This window comes from Capsella rubella, unplaced genomic scaffold (genome assembly GCF_000375325.1).
Source record: "Capsella rubella cultivar Monte Gargano unplaced genomic scaffold, Caprub1_0 scaffold_6, whole genome shotgun sequence".
Classification (NCBI taxonomy): Eukaryota; Viridiplantae; Streptophyta; class Magnoliopsida; order Brassicales; family Brassicaceae; genus Capsella; species Capsella rubella.
The window spans coordinates 7,727,157-7,746,574 of record NW_006238918.1 but is presented as its reverse complement, the minus strand read 5'-3'; the positions used below and the strand labels follow the sequence as shown (position 1 = coordinate 7,746,574).

At 42.3% G+C, this 19,418-nt stretch overlaps 1 protein-coding gene across 1 annotated transcript; it reads right to left on the bottom strand.

The window, feature by feature from the left end:
* Positions 1–14,815: 14,815 nt before the first annotated feature.
* On the bottom strand, positions 14,816–18,254 carry LOC17883723 (methylthioalkylmalate synthase 3, chloroplastic). Its single transcript, XM_006290138.2, has 10 exons — positions 17,744–18,254; positions 17,281–17,540; positions 16,764–16,977; positions 16,544–16,624; positions 16,048–16,140; positions 15,870–15,956; positions 15,664–15,764; positions 15,514–15,547; positions 15,318–15,392; positions 14,816–15,126 (listed from the first exon to the last, which is right to left on the bottom strand). The coding sequence occupies exons 1-10, from the start codon at positions 18,185–18,187 to the stop codon at positions 15,016–15,018; spliced, it is 1,500 nt and encodes a 499-aa protein (XP_006290200.1). The 5' UTR covers positions 18,188–18,254; the 3' UTR covers positions 14,816–15,015.
* Between the last annotated feature and the right edge of the window lie 1,164 nt (positions 18,255–19,418).

The following is a 19,418-nucleotide window of genomic DNA, read 5'->3' as shown; positions in this document are numbered from 1 at the left end:
TCAGGTTGGTGGTATAGTTGCGACTGTGAGAGTGAACATGATGCAACAACTGTCAAGACCTGCAAGCCTACTTCGAGTTACCTGCTGGATTTTATTATTGAGTGTAGAGTTATGTAAACTTGTTACGTAAACCAATCAAGTCTAAACTGATTTTTTTCATATATAATTATATACTCTTTAAAACATTAACTGATTTTAGGTTGTATTCTTAATTCATTATGTTCTAAGAAATCTTAATCATTTCTGTAATTTTATAATCTTAGTTTAAAAATAATAATAATAATCAGTAACTAGTATTTCATCACTTTTTTGGAAACAAGCAAGTGTAAAGCAATGATGTCGGAAATGTAGTATTGCCTATTGGATAACTCATTTTATGTAAATATTATGAATTTAGTCACTATTTAAATGCACTTTTTTTTTACTATTTCTTCATTACACTTCCCTTTAACAAGTGGGTTAATATTATATGAATTTTAGTCACTAGTTAAATGCACTTTCATTAACTTTTTCTTCATTACGCTTCCTTTAACAAGTGGGTTAATATTATATGAATTTAGTCACTAATAAAAATGCAAATTCTATCTTAGGATATATAAATCACATGGTATGCACCTCCAGGTAGGTGTCACTAACTAATTAAACTAAACTCTGTGAGAAAATCACATACGCTAGTCTACTGAAATAACATTTTAATTAAACTAATCTCTGTGAAGAAACCTCATACGTACACTAGTCTTCAAAAACAGTTTTATCTTATCTTTTTCTTTTGAACAAAAAAGCACAATTAATTTTCTTTTTCTTTTCCTTACATGGTGTAACTCTCATCTTAATACAGACAGATTAGGGGGATTATTGGAAATTTTTTTTTACAGATTTTTAAAATTTTTAAAGTTCACTATTATTGGTTCATATATTTTTAAATTCTTAGTAAAATTAAATCAACTCTTATTTATAATTGATTATATAATGCTCATAAAATTCTAATATTCTACTCATGAACAGAAATTTTAAAATGTTATCATATCCACGAAACTATAAAAAATAATGAAGAAAACACATATAAAACCCCAATGCACAATAGAATTTTTTTTAATATAAAAAATCATGTGCAATACACTCCAATAGACACCAATTTAAACAAAATAGAGCAAGAATTCATAGTATATATCTTTTTCAGTAATGTTTAAATATGTATATTATTTTCAATATAAAATAAGTCTGAATTAAATTTAATAGGTGTAAAAAAAGCCAAAGATAAAATTTTTATTAAGCAAATTAATTAGCCTATTTCTCAAAATATTCTGGTGTGTGTTAACCTAATCTTTACCAGAACTTTTGGACCTGATTATGCTGGAAAAAAATACTAAATCACACCGTCAATACACACTTATAAGTGGAATTATGTGAAGAAAATTATATGGCAATTGTTAGTGGAACCAAAAGTATTTTCCAAACAAGGGAGATATAGAGAGTTGAGACGGAACACAAAATACTGTACTTTCCATTAAGAGTAAGTAACATATCCCACGTATAGAAGAAAGACAAAAAGAGAAGAAAATTGAAGAGATCTCTAGCTAGAGTCAGACAGCACATAAACGACAATTACTTCTTATGCCGGAACTCTCTCAATTTACTGTCAATTCAATCTTTAATGTTGAAACAAGGGTTCACACAATGAATTTATTAAGGAAAGAAGAATAAATTCATTTTTAACAATCTCTCAAGAACTCGAATTGAAACGGATTAAAAGGATTGACTTGACCTAGAAATGAACGATTTAGGGTTTGCTCAAGAACAAGTGAGGAACTAGGGTTTTTGTTATTAAATGATCGATGCCCTAAAATAGAGACATCTTCTCTATTTATACAAGGGATTTAGGGTTACAATAAATGCTCCTCTTCCTTAGATTTTCGGAAGATATTGTCATAAATATTCGATTAGGGTTTGCGAAACCCTAATGATCCGAGGTCGTCTATTCCATTTTAGGAATGAAGCACCCTTTGCAATAATTGGACAATAAACCGGGATTCCCCGATTTATTGGTTTAATTCGATTCCGTCTTGGTTTAGGCCGGTATGTCGTTGGTGCTAATTCCAACACCAACAATAAGTCCCCCCCCAGTTCGATGGGTCGAATGTTCATTCGAATTATGGAAATTCTAATTATGCCTGACCTAAGCTAAGAGGGAAACGAATCAAATATATCCGAATCGTCGCCTATCTCGGAAACGTTGCCACGCGTCACTCATCTGTGGAGCGGCATATAGGTCGGAAGTCGAAGCGTCGCCTAGGTCATCATTATTTTTTCGTAGGTCTGTCTCCCGCTCGCTTCTATAAATACTTGCTCAATGCCTTTCATTTTCCTCATTTCCGCTTTTCTGCTCAAAAGGTAAAATTTCGCTCTGCCCTCTCTCCTCTTTTTCTTTTAACTTATCGCCGCCGACTTTAAATTCTCCGGTCATACTGTACTACTCCGACAATGTCGACATCGCACTCTTCGTCTGATAGTGAGGTCGCACCACTAGTTCGTTCTAACACTCGTTCAATGCGCCGTCCTAGCAATGAGGCTTCCTCATCTCGCCCTGTTCGGGCTTCCATTCCCGAGCTAACTGAAATTCCGATCCGAGATGGTAGAAATAACGCCGCAACCGCCATGGAAACCGGAGAGTCTTCTAATCCCGTTCGCTCAAGCGGCGAGGATCGCTTTGCCGCACCGGGCGTTTTCTTGAATGATATCCAGCCTATCCTCGATCACAAAGGTCAGATCGGTGGAATTCCGACCTCTAGTACTGTGAGCAGCATCAACGAGATGCTCGACGTTTGCGGTTTGGGGAGATCCGGGGTCAGTATCCTGATTCCGCATGAGACTCAACGCCCATGAACTCCTCCAAAGGGATACATCTGTCTGTACGAGATGTACTTCACCCGCTGCCGCCTGTGGTTTCCTCTGCCCGAGCTCTTGTCCCAATATACTCATCGCCGTAAGCTGGCGATCTCTCAGCTCGCTCTGGCCAGTATTTGTACCATCGTTGGAGTACTGACCCTAGCGTCTGAGGTCGGTACAAGGGTTCCCGTCATGTTCTTTGAGGAGATGACGGTATTGAAGAAATCCAGGGTCGCCGGCAACTTCACCGTGAACATGAGCGAGAAACAGAACGTCATTCCCGGAACCCGAGTCAGCAATTTCAAAGGCTGGGAAAAACGTTTCTTTTATGTCCGAGTTGACTACCTCTCACTCGAAAATCCTTTTGTTGGCTTACGCCGACGATGGAATAGTGATCCGGGTACTTAATCTACGTTTTTTCTTTGAATTCCCTTATCGTTCTGACCTGACTTCTCCTCTTTTGTTCAGATCGCATCCGAAACTTTTCTACGTTCCCAAACGAGTACTCCGGCATTGTGGCAAGCCTGTTTAGCGGGGAGAATCGAGTGTGGGACCAATTTAGCCGAAAGCGAGTTGAAGAAGCGATGGGAAGGATCCCGAGAAAGTATCCAAACTTTGCAGAGGAGCTGGCCAAATCATCAGGTACTTCGGTTACCGCCCTCAAGGCTCGGGATGCCGAGCTCGTGGCACGGCCGGGAGGAAGAAAAAGAAGAAGAGAATCGACAAAGGCAAGGGCGTGGCTCTGGACTCTGGCAACCAGTCGAGCCGTAAGAGGTCGGCCGAAGCAGCTGACTTAGAGTCTTCTGATCCTTTCCGATTAACTCGGAAGGATTCGAATACAGACAAATTCTGCTTCGACTACTTCGGAGAAAGCTCCGTAGCTGGCGATCGTTACGCCTCGGCAGAATTATGCCGAAATTTAGAGTTTTCTTCGGAGATTCTGCCCGACCTCGACGAGCTGGAGTTCAAGGAGGATTATCTGAATTATACTCGATCCGCGTTGCAGGTTTGTTTATCGCTCCTTTATATCTGTCTTTTATATTTTGTGCGTATTCTAACACCGTTTTTGACTTTTTTCAGTCGATCGCCTATGGCAACGCTCTCTTATTCAAATACGAAAGAGGGTGAAGTCGCGCTCTACGGCGAATCACGCCTTCTTGATGATGGAGAAATGCGCCAAAGAGGCCCAGGACAAAGTGGCCATGCTGCGGAAGCAAGTGGGAGGCTTGGAGGAACAGGCCAAGGTTCAAGAGGGAGTCGTCGCTTCGTTAGAGGATACAATTGCCGGCCTTCGGGCCGAGAATGCGACCCTTGCTGCGGAGAAGGCAAAAGCCGATGGCGATCTTCAGCTCCTTCAGCAATTCTGTGAATCCGAATGCTGGCGACTTCGCCTAAATCGGCAGGCTGTGGTTGAGCGCACGAGGAAGAAGGCCCAAGATCGCCTAGATCGGGTGAAGGCGTTCCTGGCCGAGCAAGATGTCACTGTTCGTCCGAAGGAAGACCTGCTGAACCAGGCTCTTGGGGTCGAAGCTACGATTGACAGGCTTGTCAAAGAGTGCCATTCTCAGATCCACGAGGAGGAAATTGCCAAGATCAAGGCGAAGAAAGTCGAGTGCAAGGAGGTTGCAGATGCGCTTGACTATCTCGTCCTCGACTCTGCCGACCTGAACATGTCCCCGGACCAGCTCGGCTACGGTCTTCTTTGGCCTGAGGATCCCGCTCCCAGATCTATCCGTGAGCCACATGGATCGAATGCTCCAGCCTTTCAGGCCGACCTTCGAGCTCCTGACACCAATGATGACCTTCGAGCTCCTGACACCAATGATGACCTGGGCAATCCTGAAGATGACGTTGAATTCGTCTAATGCTCTTCTTTTTTTTTATTTATTTGACTCTTGAACTTGGATGGGCCGCCGGCCCTTTTGTAATACATTTTCTCTTTTAAATTTCACTTCTTCGACAGCTTGCTCCTACCTGTTCCAAAAAGCGGAAGTATTACTTTTTTTTTTGTATTTCCCTTATTCGTAAAAGTGGAAATATGCTTTTTTCTTGGCTTGAAATTGGTGATTTTCCTATATAGTCTTCCCCCGACTGCCAGTTTTGCTCCAGTAAAAGACGGGGGTGATAGGTATAAATAGGCTGCCCGGCCAATGGTTTTTCAAGACATCCTTAGACTAAACTTGCGTCCTCTTTTTCCTGCAACTGGTGTCATGGAGAAATCTGGTTCGACTAAAAGCGATGGATCATCTCCGTCCGCCGGTGTTGATATGCCGACTTTCACTGAGAAAGAAGCTCTTGATCGTGGGATGCCCTTGTTCCCGACGTTAAGGGTTCCTAGGACTTTGATGTCGCGAGTTACTCGACAAGAGAAACTCCGGTTAGAGGAGTTATTCCAGGCTGTGTATGATAAACATACGCAGTACTTTAAACAATTCCTCATTGTTGATGAGATTAGATCGGCTTTCGATCATAAGTTGAAACTGCTGGAATCTCACCCGAGAAACTGGATTCCCTTTGGGTTCGGGCGCATAGCTCCGATGCCGACAAGCCTTTATGCCTACTGCGAGCAATGTATGCGGGATGTTGAATCTAACCGGAATGCACCGCCCATCCTGGGGATCCCGCGATATCTCGAATTTACACCGTCGGGTGTGAAGGCATTTCTCATAGGCACGTTGGCCAGTAAAGCCGAATCAGACAAGGCCGAGGCGTTTGTTAAGAAGGTATCGGTAGCGTTCCGTGTATGCGGATGTTGGCATCCTATTTGCGGGGGATTTAAACAATTGTCTTTTGTTTTTGTAGGTCAGAGGCCTCTATCAAGAACAGTGCAGGGATTAATTCTTTCGCCTGAAGAAAAGAAGGATCGACCTCCGTTTGGACGAGCTGGAAGAAGAATTCGCCAGGCTAAAATCGAAGAGAAGGAAAGCGATTCTCAGGCTCGACGAGGCGGAGCAGAAGGCTCGGGCGTTGGAGATGGATCCAGCCGATTGGGAGCGAACTGGCATGCAGCTGCTTTGGCCAATGCCGAGTCGCCTTCTGCATGACACGCGTCAGGTCGCCGCAACTGGGGCGAAGGGTCCGTTGATCGTGGACTAGGCGATTTTTTTATTTTTTATTTTATGCCGATGTAATCTTATTCTGTCGTAACACTATTGAACCGTTGCATCCGATTTCAAATAATACTAGCCGTGTTTCCCGGCGTTTTAATTTAAATGGGGATTTCATGACTCGGCGGGACGTCTCCCGGCTTACGAGTTCACGATTGGCCATAGTTAAATACATTTGGAGATATCTCTGGGCTCCGAAGTGAGGAATTTCTTTCCTCGAGTAGAGTGTACTTTGCAGGAGGGCGAGATATATCTTTGGACTCGGCTTACCTACTTTGGTGCCGGTTCGGATATGGGCTGCGAAAGATTGACTTCTCTGGTTCGGCTGACTGTCCCATCCGAACACGGGATCTTTAGGTGCGAAACATTAATCTCTGAGTTCGGCTTACTCCTAAACTTAAGGATTATGCGTTCGACGCGCGCCGATCACCTGGCCAGGGTGTCGGGGATGCATATATGAATAATCTGGTATTCATATATTTATATATATATATATATATATATATATATATATATATATATATTTATATATATATATATATATATATATATATATATATATATATTTTTTTATTTTTTTTTTTTGGAAAACTGCGAAAGAGTGATTTGACGGGTCGTCACTCTAAGCCATCTCGAGATTCGTGAACGCTTGGTCCCAATTGATATGGTGATGCGTGCCTCTTCAGTGTATGGTCATTCGGATGAGGGTGGTTGGGAAATATCTGGCATTCAATGCGGTTTCTGGCTATAAATATCCCGCTTTTGGTATCCATTTTATTATCACTCAGCGATTCCCTCAATGCCCGGATCTTCTAAAGGGACTGCTAACGATCCCTTTCTCCGGGCAGGTCGCCGTCCGGTAGAACAAATTAATGAAGATGAGATCAAGGCGGAGGTTTACAAGGCCCGGATTTGCAGGCTAAGCATGCACATCCGGTCACTTTGGGAGCGTCAAAATCCTAAGGCCGACCTCGAACGATATCTCGGGGTTGAGGAGTTTATAGAGAAATCCGTTTTGGAGCGTGGCCTCAACGATACCCTTCGAGAACGTGCGCTGTAATCGGGTCATTTCTAATACCTACAATCCTCTCTTGAACGTATCAAAGTCTCGCGGCTTCGAGAAGGGGACCTTGATTCGTTTGATAGGCCTCTCGTTGCGAGCCGGACGCGTAGCGAAGAACTGGAGGGATATCGCGCTCGCATTGCTCGGTTGTGCGACTATATTGTCGCGTTCAATAGTGCGGCCGAAGTCACTCATAAAAGGGTTCGTGCGGAAGGTGTTGAGAGTTTACTTCTGCTGATGGTTTCCGAGGGGGTGCCGATCAGAAGAAAGATCCTCAAACTGGCGAGGCAGGCAAGTTCCTTCTGGGCGGAAGAGGAGAAGGAGTATCCTCTTCCGGAGTTGGACGACGGCGACACCGACCTGTTTCCCGAATTCGTCGGTTTGGGGGGCTAAGTTGGTCGCTTTGGCTAGTGGCCATTATGAGGTTCTTCTTCTCCCTTTGTTTTTTTTTTTTTTTATTGTTTTGGCTCAAGAGCGTATTTGCCCAAGAGTGTATTTGCCCAAGAGTGTATTCTGCTTGTAACAAACTTTATCAAATAAAACGGGATCGTTAATCGTCAATCGCGCGTTCATTATTGCTTTATTATTTTTTTTTTGTTAGCTGCACCATTTATCATGGTTGCTTACGTACCTCTTTCGAGGATCAAGCCAATCGTAGTTCACAGTACATCAAATGAATGACTCGGATTTCCGAGTGAGGCATCCATCTGCCTTTGTGGTCGGATTCCCGACCTAATAGTTGAACCTTTTGAGGTGGGCCGCGTTCCAGAAGTGTTGCACTCGCTGTCCTTCCATGGTCGATAGTTCATAGACGCCTGGGTGAACTCGCCGTGCGACGATATAGGGGCCTTCCCATTTTGCTCCGAGCTTTCCGGCGTTGAGCTCTTTGGTGTTTTCGAAAACTTCTCGCAGAACCAGGTCGCCCTCATTAAAACGGCGTTACCGGACGGTCTTGTTGTAATACTTCTCTGCCGAGTTCTGGTAGTTTTGTATACGGATCATTGCTTGATCTCGTAGTTCATCACTCCAATCGAGGTGATCGTGGAGCCGAGTGTCGTTTAACTCCGGGTCCGCGATCATCATTGTTCGCCGGAGCGTCGGTATTCCGACCTCCGAAGCCGCCATTGCTTCAACACCGTAAGCTAAGGCGAACGGCGAGAATCCGGTTGCGCGTCGAGTAGTCGTGCGATGCGACCATAATACTCCGTCGAGTTCGTCGGCCCAAAGTCCCTTTTTCCGACCTAACCTTTTCTTGATGCCGTCGAGGATAGTTTTGTTGGTAGCCTCAGCATGGCCGTTTTCTTGAGGGTATCGCGGGGTTGAAGTACTGAGTTTGATGTGCCATTTTCTGAAAAACCGCTTGGTTAGGTAGGAAGTGAATTGAGATCCGTTATCTGTGACGATCTCATAGGGAATACCGTGTCGCAAGATAATGTACTTCCAGATGAATCCGGTTACGTCGCCCGACTTGACCTGACTGAACGATTCCGCCTCTACCCATTTGGTGAAAAAGTCGGTGAGCACCAGCAAAAATCTTTTAGTGCGACAAGGAGTAAAGGGTCCGACGATGTCCATGGCCCATCGCATGAAGGGGTAGGGTGCTGCCACGGGAGAAAGCGCTTCGGGAGGTACGTGTTTCAAAGTGGCGTGCCTTTGACAAGATTCGCACTTTTGGGCGTCTTTCTTTATTTTTAGGGCCAACGCGCGTCCACCCGAATGGTTCCCGCCGTCTCCTTCGTGGACCTCGCCCATAATCCTTTCGCTTTCGTCTCGATCGACGCAGGTAAGAAAGGTTCCGTTAGAACTTCTCCGGAGAAGTTCTCCATTTGTCAGAATGTAATTGGCACATCGGGCTTTTAGTCGTCGAGCCTGCCACCGGTCTGCGGGAACCTGACCGCTTTGTATGTAGAGTTTGATCTCTTCCCGCCAGTCGACCGGGGGGGCTTGTTCCTCATGGGGCTCGTTCTCAACCGGGTCGATCTCCATTTGGACCAAGTCGTTCATGATGAGTTTGATCTCATGAGGTTGAGCGATACTTGGCAGATCGATACTTTCGATGGGGATGGATCGGCGGAGGTCTGGATTTGCGTTTAAAGCTAAGGCGGCGAGGGCGTCGGCCGAAGTTTTGTCGCTGCGTGGAATTTTTGTGAGAGAGAAGCTATCGAATTCGGCTGAGGCGGATCGGACTAACGCCAGATAAGAACTCATCCGCTCGTTCTTGGTGTCGAATTCTCCGCTGAATTGGCTTACGACCAGTTGTGAATCGCAAAATGCCTGAATATGTTTTATTCCGATGCCCCTATCAAATCGTATTCCTGCGAGCAAAGCTTCGTACTCGGCCTCGTTATTAGATGCTTTGAAACCGAGTTTAAACGATTGTTCCAGAATCTCGCCTATCGGTGATCGCAAGAGGATTCCTACTACGGATCCTTGGTTGCAAGAAGATCCGTCGACATAGAGGGTCCAGCTTTCGACTTTTGGTGCGTCCTCCACGAGTTCTGGGGCGAGCTCGACCATAAAGTCCGCTAAAACTTGTGCTTTCAGACTGGGACGAGAGCGGTACTCAATATCGTATTCGATTAGTTCGATGGCCCATTTAGCCATTCTTCCTGACTGCACAGGGCTGTGTAGCACTGTCCGAAATGGTTGATCGGTATAGATGATGATTGCGTGCGATTGAAAATACGGACGCAACTTCCGGGCGGCGACGATGACGGCTAAGGCGAACTTCTCTAATGTTGGGTAGCGTGTTTCGGCATCGTTCAAGGATTTGCTGACGTAAAGAACAGGGCTCTGATCGCCGCGATCGTTTCGGACTAAGACGCTGCTTACTGCTGTGCTAGAGACCGAAACGTAGAGGTATAAGACATCGCCGTTCTCGGGTTTGACTAGGATGGGGTGGCTGGTCAGATATGTCTTCAACTCTTGGAAAGCCGCTTCGCATCGCTCGTCCCAATGAAAATCTCGATTTCCTCGGAATAGTTGGTAGAAAGGAAGGCATCTGTCTGTCGATCTTGCGATGAAGCGATTGAGAGCTGCAATCCGACCTGTCAAACGTTGGACCTCGCGTTTGTTAGTTGGGGAAGGGAGCTCCAAAACCGCCGTTATCTGCTTTGGGTTGGCCTCGATCCCGCGTTCGGTCACGATGTACCCCAGAAACTCCCCGGATGTTAATCCAAATGTGCATTTAGTTGGGTTTAATTTCATCTGGTATTTGTCGAGGAGGTCGAAACATTCCGCGAGGTGATGGACGTGATCTTCTGCCGTTAACGACTTTACCAGCATGTCGTCAATATACACCTCCATTGTCCGTCCTACGAGATCGGCGAACATTCGGTTTACGAGGCGTTGATAGGTTGCTCCCGCATTTTTCAAACTGAAGGGCATGACTTTATAGCAATATGTCCCCCTATCCGTAATGAAGGACGTTTTCTCGCGGTCAGCGACGTGCATCATGATCTGGTTATAACCTGAGAAGGCGTCTATAAATGATAACAACTGATTCCCCGAAGTTGCTTCTATCAAGCGATCTATGTGTGGGAGCGGGAAAGAGTTCTTGGGACAGGCTTTGTTCAGGTCGGTAAAATCTACGCACGTTCTCCATTTACCGTTTTTCTTTTTGACGACAACCGGGTTCGCCAGCCACTCCGGGTATTGTACTTCCATGATAAGGTCCGCCTTTAACAGTCGTTGTACCTCGTCTTGAACTGCTTGAGCTCGTTCGTTGCCCAGCCTACGCCTTTTCTGGCGAACTGGTTTGAAAGTGGGATCCACGTTGAGTTTGTGACAAGCTATTTCAGGATCTACTCCGATCATATCCCTAGTTGACCATGCGAACGTGGACGATCTCGTTCTCAGGAAAGCTACCAGCTCCTGTTTGATCGGGTCGTCTAGCATGGCTCCAACGCCCACTGTGCGGGAGGGATCGGATTCGTCGATATTGACCTGGATAACCTGGCAGCTCGGAGATTGGAGGGATGCGCGCGCCGGTTTTCGGAGAACGTCGCTGCATTCTCCGCTCTGTAATTGCTATGCGAGGTCGTCCCTTCTCTGTTTCTTTTCGATGATGCAGCAGTTCCGCGACATTTTCTGGTCGCCGTACAAGATGTAGATTCCGGTTGCCGTAGGAAACTTCACGCACAGATGATAAACAGAAGGAATGGCTCTCATGGCATAAATCCAAGAGGAGCCGAGTATCGCATTATAGATCAGTGGGGCGTCAACTACCGTGAACTTAAGCTTTTTTGCCACTCCTCCAACCTTCACTTCGATTTTGATGTCCCCCATCGCGAGACGGGTCGTACCGTCGTAACCGGTTAGCGTTCGAGCTTTCGGTTTTATTTCGGATTCTGAGATCCCCATCTTGGCTAGGGTGCATAAGAATAGCACGTTGACGGTACTGCCGGTATCGACTAAAACGCGTTCCACATCGTAATTTCCCATGGTAACTTCCACGACTATAGAGTCGTTATGGGGGTGTTGTATTCCCTTGGCATCGTCGGAAGAGAATGTGATAAGTTCGCCAGCTGCCACTGAGTCTTCCGGTGCGACATGCAAGCTGCACACCTGTCTGGCTCTCTTTTTGAGTGCCCGGACCGAGTCGTTGCAGTCCTCAGGCGTCCCCAGTATCATGGTTATCCGTCCGCGAGCCGGTGAGCCAGCACGCTGCGGTCGTTGCCCTCTCTGTCTTTTCGGTGGTCCCGACAGTTCTCCCCCTTCATCGTTATGCCGATCGGGACTTCGCCTCTCATCAGACCGATCTCGCCGATCGGGACTTCGCCTCTCATCAGACCGATCTCGCCGATCGGGGCCGTCATCTCGGTATTGTCGTGTCTCCTGGCCTCGGCCTCGACCGCGCCCGCGCCTTCCGTCAGGTCGTTGTCCTCTGTATTCTTTGGGCTGGAATACCGCTTCTATTTCGCCGGACTTGTATTTATCGAGTAGATAGTTAGAGAGATGCTTGCACTCTTCGGTTGAATGTCCGGCGAACTTATGGAAAGTGCATTATGCTTCTTTGGACGACGTGTTTTGGTTACTGGCTTCTTTTGAGATCGCACTAATTGCGCCGCGCGAAGCGTCCTTTCCCTCATAGTGCTTACGTGGTTCCCGGTAGTCTTCACGTTTTCGGTCTCGGGGTGTAGGACGGTTTGCCCCAGACTTCGCCGCTAGTTTGGCATTTTCTTCTTCAAAAAGTGCGTATCTGGACGCACGATATAGCGCGTCGTCGAGATCTTTCGGCTCACGGATGGCCAAGTCTTTTTGCAGGGACGATCCTGGAACGAGCCCCTTGCGGAATGCGGCCAAAGCGGCATCCTCTGGGACTGATACTTTGGCCAGCAAATTCTTGAATCGCACCAAGTACTGCTGCAGAGTTTCGCCGACTTCCTGAGTTGTGTCCCAGAGATCGATGCTGGATGCTCCGGGTTGTATGAAATGTCGGTAATGCCGGAGGAAAGCTTCCCAACGTTGGGCGAAGTTATCGATCGAATTCGGGCTAATCCGAGAAAACCAGGTGAGTGCATTGCCGGTCAGACTTTCGACGAATAACTGGCAATGCCCTGTATCCTTCTCCTCGTCGGAGAAGTGTGCTTTTGTGACTGCGGCCATGAACGTCGTCATAAAGGTACGTGGATCCTTATCCCCGTCGTACGTCGGCAGCCTGAATTTGATATGCGGAATTCGGGCTTGAGTGATGCGGCTCGTGAAGGGAGTTCGCTGTGTCTCTTCGAACATACGGTCGATTTCAGGGGCCGAACTGGAGACCCGATGGACCTGAGAGTTTATGTCGGCTATCCTTGCGTACAGATCTTCCAGATCCCGATTTCGACCGGAGCTGGGCGCGTCCGCAGGTTGGCTGGACGCTGTTACCAATGCTCGGGGTCGAGTCCCGGTTGGCGTAGGTCTTACGCACGAGCGGCCAACTGGCACTGGAGGATGTACCGTGCATCCTCCGACCGGACCGGGGGCGAGGACGTCGAGACTTACGTCTTGCCCGTTAGATTCCGGCGTACGATTACGCATGATCGTATCCATCCGGTGGTCGGCTGCCGCGATTCGGTCGTAGATGTCTTTCGTCATGCTTCCGAACACTATGCGCAGGTCGTCCATGGATACGGTTTGCTGAACCGGTGGACCCGATGGAGCGACCTGAGCGAGTTGTGGCTCGTTCGTGGGCTGACCTTCGGACCTTCGAGGGGCGGTCGTATTGCCTTCCACTTCGCCAGTTTGAGGACGCTCGGTGGTTTCGACTGGTGCCGGGAGATTCATTTGACGGACTTCTTCCTCGATCCTTTCGTTGAAGGTCGAGTCGTTAGTAAGGGGCTCTTCGTCGGGCTCCTCGTTTGGACGTGAGTCAACAGGGCCGAGTTGCTGAGAGATCTCGAGGTGGATTGCTTCGTTAACCGAGTTGAGAGAAGTGTTACTTTTGAAAATGCTTTCTAGAAAGGAAAAAATTCCCCCCCTCCTTCTAGCGCCAATTGTTGAACCAAGGGTTCACACAATGAATTTATTAAGGAAAGGAGAATAAATTCACTTTTAACAATCTCTCAAGAACTCGAATTGAAACGGATTAAAAGGATTGACTTGACCTAGAAATGAACGATTTAGGGTTTGCTCAAGAACAAGTGAGGAACTAGGGTTTTTGTTATTAAATGATCGATGCCCTAGAATAGAGACATCTTCTCTATTTATACAAGGGATTTAGGGTTAAAATAAATGCTTCTCTTACTTAGATTTTCGGAAGATATTGTCATAAATATTCGATTTGGGTTTGCGAAACCCTAATGATCCGAGGTCGTGTATTCCATTTTAGGAATGAAGCACACTTTGCAATAATTGGACAATAAATCGGGATTCCCCGATTTATTGGTTTAATTCGATTCCGTATTGGTTTAGGCCGGTATGTCGTTGGTGCTAATTCCAACACCAACATTCAAGTAGAAGGAACGTCTAGGGAAATGGTTCTGTAGTGGATTCAAAAGTTTGTCTCGACATGGAAATAGAAAGCCAATATGCGTTTGCTAAAAAAGCTTGTAATCTTATTCCACACTGAATCGTTGAAAGACAAACACAAATCATTTTCCATGTAAAGTAACATGTCTGATGTCTCCCACATAGAGAACGACAATATCAATATATAGCTATCAAACGATATCCCACGAAAGAGAACGACTCTTAATTCTGTATGATGAGACAAGTATTGTTTTTGAAAATGATTGAGATTTCAAGTGCTTTGTTATCCGTAAGGAGACATACATTCCCTATATAAATCACGTATACGTAATCTTTAATGCGTACATTACATGCACCTCGTGAAATATCACACCCGTTTAAACTGTGTTGTGTGTTCGGATTTGAAATCACAAGTTGTACTTATTATTCTGAACGTAAAATATGTATTTTCGCTAAGTTGTCCTCTTTTCTACTGGATTGGTTGTTTCTAAATTACAAATTATTGTAGTAGTGAGAGGAAAGATTTGCACCCAAAAAAAAAAAAAAGAAAAAGAGAAGAAGGATAATGATTGATACGATATGAACAGAAAACATATATAGCAATAAGGAATAAGGACAAAAACAAAGTTAATTTGTTTATTTTTATGAAAAAGGAAATAGAACATAAATAGAACCAGAATGATTTTGTAAAAGAAAAACAAGAATTGAAAATGAAAAAGATAGATAAATGGTGTATTGATACAACCTTCTTGTATATTATTTTCTTTTAATAAAATAAGGGAAGAACGAAAGACAGATAGTCTAATAAAATGTTTATAATAAACATCAAAAACACGTATTTGATAGATTGAAAACACTCCCAGTTAATACTATATTTATTGATTACAACAACAAACATATATATATATATATATATATATATATATATATCGAATAAAGCTTGATATTGATCAATATAAAACAAAAGAAACATAATATCTTCGATGAATACACTACGTCTTCACAGAGTTAGACCACAGAGGGAATCTGATGAGGGTTTGATACAAGTTTGTTTAATTTTTCTGATTCGGTTCCATCAACGTTCACGACTAATGCCTTCAGATCATCGTCCGTGATTCTCTGAAAAAAGTTAAATCAATTGGAATTTAGTGGATGTAACGGCATTTCTAAAACTTTTTTTTTTTTAACAATTCTTTTTTTTTCTAAAATTTTATTTTTAAAAATACATTCGTATAATTTGTGTTAATATTTCATTTCAAAACATAAAATATTTGGAATATATCGCATATATATGTATATAAATGAAACACCTTTTTCTGCTTGGTTAAGTTTTTGAATCGTGAGAAGATGTCGTTTAATTTCTCATCGTTGATTTCGTATCCCAACTGAGAATATACAAAAACATATAAATATATATGAGTAATCAAATATTTAACTCCACAAAGTCTGATGATATCATTTTTATGATTCAAGATCAAGTTATTAGGGAATCACATGGGTACGTACCTCTTTCAGCCGGTCTTTTACAGCATGACGTCCACTGGCATATATTCATGCATTGATTGATATATGATGTTTAGTAAAATTAATTAAACAACGGTACGTACGTATAACTTTAATAGTAATCTAAAACTAAGAAACATCATCACTACTTACCTAAGCTTTCCAAGAACAAGTCCAGACTTTAAAGATTTTACGATCCCAATATCTTCTGGTGATAAGATCTCATATGTACTTCGATTTTTCAACATCCCATCCTGCAAAAATGTTTGAACAATCATTAAACATATAAATACTAGCAAATTATTTAGTCTCAATTCTTGATTTTATTATGACATGCATATATATACAAGTATCGGAACCTGGTGAATGCCGCTCTCATGAACAAAACAGTTGTCTCCAACTATGGGCTTATGTGGTTGAACATACATGCCGGTATGCTCTTGAACCTGCTCAACAATTTACATATATAATTTTAGTCAGTTATTATAAAGGCTAAAAATTAGTTAGTATCATTATTTCTTTATAGTAAAAGTTTACCATCTTGCTGGTAGCCATAATTTGGTGTGTGTTTATTTTTGTGTAGACACCATCCATCTGATATTCTCCTCGACATTTCAAAGCCATCACGACCTATACATACATAACAGTCTTTTCATAAAGAACATGAATCTTCTGTTTCTTTCTTTTTTGTCCACCTTTTAAAATACTTACTTACCTAAATTTGGTACGATTGTTATCTTTCAAAATTCTTGATGGGTCACAAGAAGCATGTGATTCAATTTCCTGTGTTTGTATAGTGTCTTATCCTTTCTTAATTTTCTTCAGCCTTTTTTTTTTTTCCTTTTAGTACTACAATATCCATTTTAAATGTCTTGTAATTACTAAAGGCTTTGTTACTGGTTCGTTATGGGCTTACGTAATAGTTTAGTTAAGTGTGTTATATTTGAACCTTTTTTGTCTTTTAAAAAAATCATATTATGTTTAAGGCCACGATTAAAAAAAAAAGTACTAATGATGATGACGACGATATTACCTCTTCAAGCGGTGCATTACCACTTCTTTCACCTATTCCGTTGATCGTTACTTCGATTTGTCTTGCGCCAGCACATATACCCTATTATGTATATATTGTAAAACTTATTGATCTTATCGTGAAAATTAATGACATGTCTGTGTGATCACCTCGACATTATTAATCTGTAAGGCGATTTGTTAGTCAATTTAACACAGAATAAAGGAGAGTAATTACGTACGGAGATTGTATTGGCGGTAGCAACACCAAGGTCGTTGTGGCAATGAATGGCGAAGACAACATTATCAGACCCAGGAGTGTTCGCTTTGACATAAGCCACGAGTTCTCCAAATTCTGGGGGCATGTTGATCCCGACCGTGTCCGCGAATCCCACCGTTGTTGCCCCCGCTTTAATCGATTCTCCTAGAATCTTACATAGAAAATCCTTATCCGACCTAAATGATCACACTATAGTATTTTAAAATCTATATATGACGTACATGATTAAATTTGTAAATTTCATAACCCAACAGCTCAAAACGTTATGATCTATATTGTTGCAGTTTACATGTAAAAATTTATTTTAGAAAGGAATTTACATTGAAAAATGAAAAAGAAAATAATATTTTTAAAAATGTTTGTTATAGTAAAAGATAAAAAAGTACGTAAAACAGAAACAATTTAAGGTTATAACTTATTAACAAAGACTTTGAAACAATCGAGATATATTAAGGTTGTATATAGATAGATATATGCACCTGCCACCATCTTCGCAGCCAATTTGGATGTCAGTGAAGCCCAAGCTTTTAGCGTACTTAATACTACTCACGGTTATCTCGATCAATTCCTCTTTAGTCTTTTTCAACTTATGTTTCATGTGGATGTCACTTGTAGATGTGAACAAGGTTACCCTCGGCCTCTTCGCGTACTTCACCGCCTCCCAAGCCGCATCGATGTCACCTTTTTTGCATCGTGCAAGGGCGGCTATCACCGGGACGTAACCGGTTTCCTCATCCACCTAAGCAAAGACAATAATATATTAGTTTATTTTCCTTGTATATCTTTATTAATAACTTATTTCTGATGTGAGTTCTTTAACACTTAACTAGTACACTAATTTTATCATTTGTCACAAAAGAATAATAAACTATATATATATATGTATAGCTTGATCATAAACCATTATATTATAATTTTATGTGAGGGAAATGAAGAAACGACCTCGTTCCCCACAGTCTTGGCGATAGTTTTAATGGTTTCGAACTCTTCTTCAGACGACACAGGAAAACCGACTTCCATGATATCTACTCGGAGTTTAACGAGCTGGCGGGCTATCTCTAGCTTTTGTGGTGGAGTAAGAGCTGCACCGGGAGATTGTTCACCGTCACGAAGCGTCGTGTCTAATATACGTACATAGTTCGTGTCCGGGAGCTTGTTCGGTATGTACTCAGGACACCGTTCCACGATGGATTTGAGGTCAGTTGCACTAGTGGCCGCCTTTTTGGACTCAGAGGAGTTACATAAAACGAACAATTTTGACTTGTTACATGGACGGGTCAGGCGGATAGAGGGCAGATAAGATCCAAAGGGTAACACTGACCGGACAACCATGGTAGGACTGATGGTGATGATCATGGTAGAAGATTTGAGAAGTAACGAAGCCATAACTATAAAGAAACGTATGGGAGAGCAAACGATTGATATTTTAATTTGATTTGGAGGATATATAGAGAATGAGGAAATTGATTTGCTTTTAAATGTAGAATATAATAGCTAGCTATATTTATAGGTAGATCAAATTATTTTTTTGTATGATTTGTAAACTTTTGATTGAGGGGACGACCACTTGGGTGTCCAAAAGCTTTAAACTAATTCTTATTATAGTAATCGTTTAGTTATTTTTTTTTAAAGGCTGTATACAATGGTTAAAAATATAAACCATACATTAACTCTATATTATTTATATGAAAAGTTGACATGCATTTACTCATTAATTGCATATATAAAAAGTTAACTAAACTAATTATATAAATTTTAGAACGGTATGCATATACATAAAATAAACCAATTAAAGTATATAATAAAGATGATACTTCATAACCGTAAACGAAATGTATTCAACCAGATATTTTGTATGTTTTGATATGAAATTGAAGATTAAATATTAATTCAGAATTCTGTTATGATTTGTTAAAAAATACTGTGAAATTTCACTAAAATTAAAGCCTTGAGATTTTTTTTTTTTTTGTATTTTATCTAAAAAGAACTTATAAAATAATTTAAATTCAGTGAAAAATCATTACCTAATATATTTCAGATGAATTTTCCCTAAAAAAAAAATACAATGCCTGTAAATTTTCATAGACATATATGCATAATCTAACAGATATAACACCGAATTCTAAAAATATATAACTGAATAACATTATATTATTCTTCTAACCACAATTCATATCCACGAGAAGTCTTTAAGTTATTAGAAATTGAAACTCCCGCATGGAATCAGTTCAAGCTTTTTTTTTTTTTTTTTTTTTTTGTCGGCTGAATCAGTTCAAGCTAATGAGTCCGACTAGACCAACATGGCAACATTCGTATATTAATTTACATTTTGGACGCACTTGGATGATTTTCATGAAAATAAAAGCCAGTATATAATCTTTAATTTAGTCTCCGTTGGTGGTGACATATATAAGTCCATGTACAAGACTACAAGTCACGAATTTTTGTTTTTTATTTTTTAGCCATATTTTATTTTTATTTCCTTACATTCCCACACACTAGCTAGAAGTTCTAAGAAGGATAGTCTATCACTTTTCCGAATAACACTATTATTTACATTAGGTACCTCCAGTTTGGATTTTCAAATTATTTTAGTTTAAACGATTTTTATCGACAA

Excerpts from the sequence above, each read along its gene's own strand:
- LOC17883723 (XM_006290138.2), bottom strand. The coding sequence starts at position 18,187 with ATGGCTTCGTTACTTCTCAAATCTTCTACCATGATCATCACCATCAGT. Across the intron at positions 15,957-16,047 it reads TTATGGCTACCAGCAAGATG|GTTCAAGAGCATACCGGCAT; the intron begins GTAAACTTTTAC and ends ATTGTTGAGCAG. Across the intron at positions 15,548-15,663 it reads CTTGTTCTTGGAAAGCTTAG|TGGACGTCATGCTGTAAAAG; the intron begins GTAAGTAGTGAT and ends AATATATGCCAG.